The following is a 6,867-nucleotide window of genomic DNA, read 5'->3' as shown; positions in this document are numbered from 1 at the left end:
AAAATAGAAAATTTTAAATTTGAGTAACCCAAACAAAAATAAGCTTTTACCCTTAAAATATTTAATAATTTAATTTAAGGTTTTTTAGGTTAAAATATGCTATTAGTCCTTATACTTATGTAGAATTTAAGATTTAGTCCCTATACATTAAATATTTAAAATTTAATCTTCCTTGTTCAATTTAAAAATTCTAGTCTAACCATTATCGTTGTTTGCAATTTTTGTCAAAATATGTTAACTAGTTTATTTTTTGTCAATTATATATAACGTTATACAAGAACAATCTAATAATTTTGCAAAGTTGGCAAATTTTGACAAAAAAATATTAATAATGTTAATAATTAGACTAAAATTTTTAAATAAAAATTTAAAAAGATTTAATTTTAATTTTTAAACTTTTTTAGTATAGAGATTGAATTTTTTTTTAAATACAAAACTTTTTATTTGGCCTCAACAATTTAAAAATTTATATACGGTTTACGAAACTCAGAAGGAAACAGTAGAAAAGAATGTCCAGAGAAATCCTTATCCACTGCCTTTTTATTGTTTAAAGCTGGACAAATACAGGCTTTTGAGTTCCATGGTCAACGGCGTTTAAGCTATATATCTATATAGATCGACCAGATTGAAAAACATCATGACTCAGACCTTGTTTCTGCTAAATATCATTACATTACGTGTCACAAAACTAGAAATTATCAATCTTGTTTTCATTCAAAGTCTCAATTACGTGACATTGTATTTTTTGAAGTTATTTTCATATCATTCCAATTCAAATAACATTAAGTTATATCCTAAAACAGACGACAACACATATAATTAGACTAGAAAAAAAAATCAAAAACCCTGAACGGAAGAGAGCTACAACTTGGCTTGCTGATTTTCACCTAATGCATGCATTGCAATGGCTCAAGAATTTTGAACCCTAGCAGGTAAGGCGGTAACGTAATCCGGCTACTGAAAGATATCATCCGGCATACTGTCTTGACCCAGCTGTAGATGGTTAGGTGGTATCTCATTACTGTTTGGCACCACTCGAGAATTTGCAGTTCCATTCAAACTCTCCAAGTGCGGATGGTAGTCCATATAAAAACCTAAACTCTCGTTCTTAATCTCCTTCAAATTCAACCCAGTGAAAGACATTTCAGTGGGTGGTGAAACGATGGAATGTTGGGTGCAGTTTGAGGTTGTAGAACAAACAAGGCCTGAGTTCCTTGAGGTGGGGTTTGGTAAGAATCCTTGAATTATCTCCTCCAACAACCCAGAATCAGAAGGTCCCTGTGGGAAGAATAATCCCATTCCCATATCATCAGCTTGACAAGTTGAGATGGCAGGGGCAGGCACAACAGTGGCAACACTTGAATTCTTATCCTTGAGAGGAAGAGTCATAGTAGATGCGGTAAAAGGACCACTGCTGTTGTCGCTTAACCATAGAGAAGAACTGGGCGAGGAATTGAAGAAAGTAGTGGCAGGCAAAACGCTTGGAATCGGGAAAGTAGAAGATAATGAAGACGAAGATGTTCCATTGATAAATGGAAGGTGGTGAACCATAGAGTGAGGAGGTTTAGCAAACAATGGCCGATTTGAAGAGTTCCCAAACTGATAACGGGTGTGGTTAAGATCCCGGATGGATAGCTGTGAAGGGTTAGAGAAGTTGAAGGGAGGAAGAAAAGGGCCGTTGGGGGAGTGAGGGTCCGTGGCAGGGTAAACAAAATTGGTTCGAGCCTTCATTCCACGCATAGCTCGAGCAGCACAGTCATAGGCACAGGCAGCTTCCTCGGCCGTGTCAAAAGTCCCAAGCCACCGCCTCTCCTTGGACTTCGGGTCACGAATCTCAGCAGCGTAACGGCCCCATGGCCTGCGGCGAACCCCACGGTACTTTATTGTCCCACCAGGGCCACCATTTTCTTTGAGAAAGCGCTTTTTTGACGTGGTGGTGGTGTTGGTGGGAACGGCAGTGGTGGAAGCGGAACACTTTATTGGATTGAGGATGGAGTGAGGGTGAGGGTGAGGGTCAGGGTCAGGGTCAGGGTCAGGCACATGAGGGATGCCATTGAGTCTCCTAAATACTTCTTCCATTGGGTAAACTAAAATCTTGAAGGTCTTCAGCACACAGAATTATCCAAGGAATCAAAAAGGAGGAAAAGGAAAGAAAGGGGGCCGTGTGTCTTGGGTTATTAGCCCGAAAGTAGAAAACGTGGATTGTGAACTGGTGGAGCATATGCTTGTATTTATAATAAATGCTGATCAGAGCAAATGTAGGAGCAGAGATGGTGTATAAACTCTTCTCAACGGAAATTGCAACGGTTTTTTTTCCCTTTTAATCCTAGATTTTTTCATACCTCTTCCTGCACACTTTCCTGTCTCTACTCTTACAATAGGATTAGTGTATGAATCTCATTTTAATTCCAATTTTCAATAATTAAACAAACATTAAATTAGTTGAGAAATAAGTAAAAATTCTCCTTTCACAATATAATAATAATTATTTTTATAAAATCAGCACATTATATCAGATTTGACTGCAAGTCTACATAATTTTTAAACTTGCTTTTACTGTTATATATATATATATATTTTTTTTTTGTTATGGTACAATTTTTTCATTCACATCTCAATTTCTCATAGTCTAAGTTGTCTTTAAGTATTTTATGTTTTTACATAAAATTTGATCTATCTATATATATATATATATATAGATTTTATGTTTTAAGTATTGAAGCAGTGTTCAAAATAATGTCATAAATGTTTCCTAAGGTTTAACAAAATTTTCAATATGGCACATCTACTTTAAAAATATTCAAAATGATACCTATATATGATAGCCCCTAGTTAATTTAGAAATTAACACATAAATCTTCTTCTTTAAAAAATAAAAAGAATAAAATTATTTTTTAAATATAAGATATATTGAATTATATTGAAAAACTGTATTATTTTAATATATTTAATTTTTAATTCTTCAAAATTATTATATCATTGTTTAAATATTTTATAATTAAAAATAAGTTTTATTCTTTTTAATTCTTTTTGAAAAATACTGTAGGTTCGTTTCTAAATAAATATTGTGTTGTAACCTAATTGGGCAAAGATATATTGTAATTTCTTTTTGAACATTAATCTCATTATAGGTTATTATCATATATGTTCTTTTTTATACAATACTTAGAACTACCCATAGCTCCTCCTCAACCCTTGAATAGGAGGATAATGCGCTTCAATGCACTTGAATCCACATCCTCCTGCACTAATAATAATGTTGATACCAATCGAACTAAGACTCAATCAATAACGATACATCATAATTAATATTTAACAGTGTTAGTGTACTTTGATAGTATAAGTACTATATTAAATATTTTTAAAGCAAAAGTATCACACTCATAAATTTGACAAACTAGGTGGGGGGATTTATAATATAGCCCTTTAAAGTGTTACTAGAAATCCTCTTACACATATGCATGTAAAAACTATGAATTTAGAATATAGATTTGTGTCTAAAATTAACATACAATAAACAATTAAATATATAGTTTAAAATTAATTAATCATAATAATACATTAAATGTGTATTTATTAAAATAAAAAAATAGATTAAATTATGAGTATAACGAAATTTAAACACATAAATACATCAGAGAATACTTAATGTACTATAATTATTTATCATTGTATTATCATCAACTGTAAGTTAGTGTCAAGTTGACTTGTGATACCAACCCACTTAATAATATTTTAATATAGGAAAGTGATGAAAATAAATTATACATATTAAAAAAAAACATCAAATGGAACCTTTGAATATGTGTTGGTATGCATATTTTCAAAAATATCACAAGCGTCACCTTCAACTCATGTCGAAAGAGCCGAGAGAAGTGGAAGCCTTTCGGTAAATGCCTTTATATATCTCTAGATTAGGTTACACTATTTGGGGAAAAAAAATCAACTATATTTCGAATAATTATTTCATATATTACTGATGAGTTTTTTAATTGATAAGTGAGATTAAAGAAACCAGATGACCTTAATTAATAATTTAAAAACTAAATAAATGAGACATATAACATTCGCACATTTCTATCATAAGATTTAAGCTTTAATTGGTAGAATAAAATGAAAATCGGAAGGAGGAAAAAATGAAGGGGTAGAAATTTAAAAGGATGGAAAAATATAATCTTTCTTTCTATAAGTATACTTGGTAAGAAAAGTGGGAAAATAGTTTTATTTCTATCTGTTGCTTGATAAAGTTGAAAAATAAAAATAAAAATTATAATTTTCAACTAGCATAAATTTCTCTCTCATCTTATCTCCTCTCATCTTTCCAAATTAGAAATATTAATTTTTATACATTGGGATGAAATGTGGTGATCCCACCTCGTTTCTTTTCTTTCCTACCAAACACACTTCAAATTTAATTTCTTTCTACTTTTCCATCCCCTCTTTGCATTTCTATGCTTTCCCACCCAAGCAAACCTACTCTAAAATTCTAACCTTAATATTATATATTTTTTGTAGATTATTTTAAAGATTTTATATAAACTATTAAAATGCATAACTACCTTTATAATAATATTAACTTATTGTCACTTAAAAATGACATTTTGGAAGTTCAAAAAGATATATTTTGAAATTTTCTTAACTAATTTGATGGTTGGTTGACTCATGACACAAATTCGGTCAAGAAATTTATATTTTTATTAAATTACATGGCACCAACTATGTGGGTGAAAGAAATTTAAAATATATATTTATAAAGCATGATGACTTTTTCGGTCTTCCAATTTTACAAAAAAAAAAGTTATTTTATTCTTCCATTTATTTTTTGGCATCTTTAAACTCTTGAACTTACATTTTTTGTCAAATCACTCAAAAATAGATGGAAAAGTTAACTTTTGTTAACTTTGCTAACATAGCATACAGATAGATTGCCAAATGAATAACATGTCAACATTTAATTAATACTCTAATATTAAAAAATATATAATTTTTATACTTTTTAAAATAATTTTAATGATTTCAAATTTTAAAAAATAATTTTTTTGAATTTTTAAAGTTTAAAAAATTAATTAAATGCTTTATGTCTAATCCATGTGTATGCCATGTTAACAAACTTAAAAAACATTAATTTTTTTCATCCATTTTGGAGTGATTTGACAAAAAAAGAGAGAGCAAGTTTAAGGGTTAAAAAATGTGAAAAATAAATGAAATGCTAAGACGATTTTTTTTGTAAAGTTAATAACTTTTTCTTGTAAAGTTGGAGGGCCAAAAAAGTCAATAATCCTATTTATAATGACTTTAAAACTTAAAGAACAATGTTCTCTTAAATAGAGGTGTTCATGGGTTAGGTTGGGCCGAGCTTAAGTATGGTATTGACACGTTTTATGCTTGCTCAAGCTAGATTTAACTGAAATGTGAGCCTAAAGTTTTGTCCAAATCCGCTTATATTTATAATTGGTTAATTGAAGCCTGTTTTAGGCCCATCCATAAATTTATTTGGAAAATTTTAAAATATATATTTACATTATTTTTAATTTAAAATTTAGATTTTTTTCTCATCTATTAAAATTTTATATAAGCAACTTAACATTTTCTTAATGTTTACGTTATAGTATCATATATCATTATAGAATTTTTTGTGTGTGATGTAATACATTACATAATATATCAAAATAACATAATATAATATATCACAAAATTAGAAAATGGGTTAGGTTGGGTCAAGATTGGGCCTTGAATGTTTAAGTTTGAGTATAGTTCCTTTTTTAAATAGACCTACCCTTTTTTGGGTAAGTAATCTAACCTTTGAACATGGCATGTCTATCTTGAAGCAGTGGTTGAATTTTGTCCACTTCAAGGTCTAATGTTCAACCATTAATATTGTAATTTTAAGTAAAATAATTTAAATTTTTTATATAAACTATTAAAAGATGTAAATATTTTTATTATAATATTTTTCATTTGTTAAAAAGGGTATTTTAAACTTTTTTCAACTGAGTTGGTATCCGGTTGACTTGTGACATCAATTTAATCAAGAGCTCTCTCTCTCTCTCTATATATATATATATACACACACACATATATATATGTATATAATGTCTAATTGAGTTAGTGTCACCTATTAATTGTGTCTCAACTCGATTACAAAATTACAAATACCCAATCATTTTACAAAATAATAAGTACATTGTAAGGATTCTTTTTTATTTTTTATTTTTATATAAAAACTAGAAAAATACACTCATGAGATTTGAACATAAGACCCCATTGTTTTTAATATTTTAACAAAGCCTCATTTTTTTATTTGTTCCATAATATTTTACACACACATTATTGGTGTGTCATAATCCAATATAGTATGAATGTTATATATTAGACTATTAATTAAATTGGTGTTTTGTATTAATTGAGCTCTAACTTAATTAGATAATCACTAAAATATCATTACTTTATAAAATAAATTTGATCATTTTAAAAATAATTTTATCTTTTTATATACTTTACATTGAAAATAGAAAAAAATAAAAATATATTGAGTTTAAACATATCTGTTTTGCCACTTCAACTAATATCTCATTTTTTTTATATTATTTCATTTGTAAATATATTAGTCATAGAATTATGTTTTTTTACCTACATTGTAAATATAATAATCTAATAATATAAATTTGTTTGACTAAGTTGATATCACAAGTTAATTGGATATTAACTTAATTTTAAAATTACTAAAAACTCATTATTTTATAATGTAATAAATATTATTGAGGATATTTTTATCTTTTTATATGTTATATAAAATTTATAAAAATCAATTTAAATAAACATATATAGTGAATTTTGAACACAAGCCATCATGGTTTTTAAAACCTC

General features: G+C 28.4%; 1 protein-coding gene across 1 annotated transcript; it reads right to left on the bottom strand.

Moving 5' to 3' along the window:
* Positions 1-954: 954 nt before the first annotated feature.
* Positions 955-2,079, bottom strand: LOC107928676 (ethylene-responsive transcription factor ESR2). The gene has a single exon (XM_016859930.2). The coding sequence runs from the start codon at positions 2,077-2,079 to the stop codon at positions 955-957; it is 1,125 nt and encodes a 374-aa protein (XP_016715419.2).
* Between the last annotated feature and the right edge of the window lie 4,788 nt (positions 2,080-6,867).

This window comes from Gossypium hirsutum, chromosome A12 (genome assembly GCF_007990345.1).
Source record: "Gossypium hirsutum isolate 1008001.06 chromosome A12, Gossypium_hirsutum_v2.1, whole genome shotgun sequence".
Classification (NCBI taxonomy): domain Eukaryota; kingdom Viridiplantae; phylum Streptophyta; class Magnoliopsida; order Malvales; family Malvaceae; genus Gossypium; species Gossypium hirsutum.
This window is presented reverse-complemented; position numbering and strand designations above follow the sequence as displayed.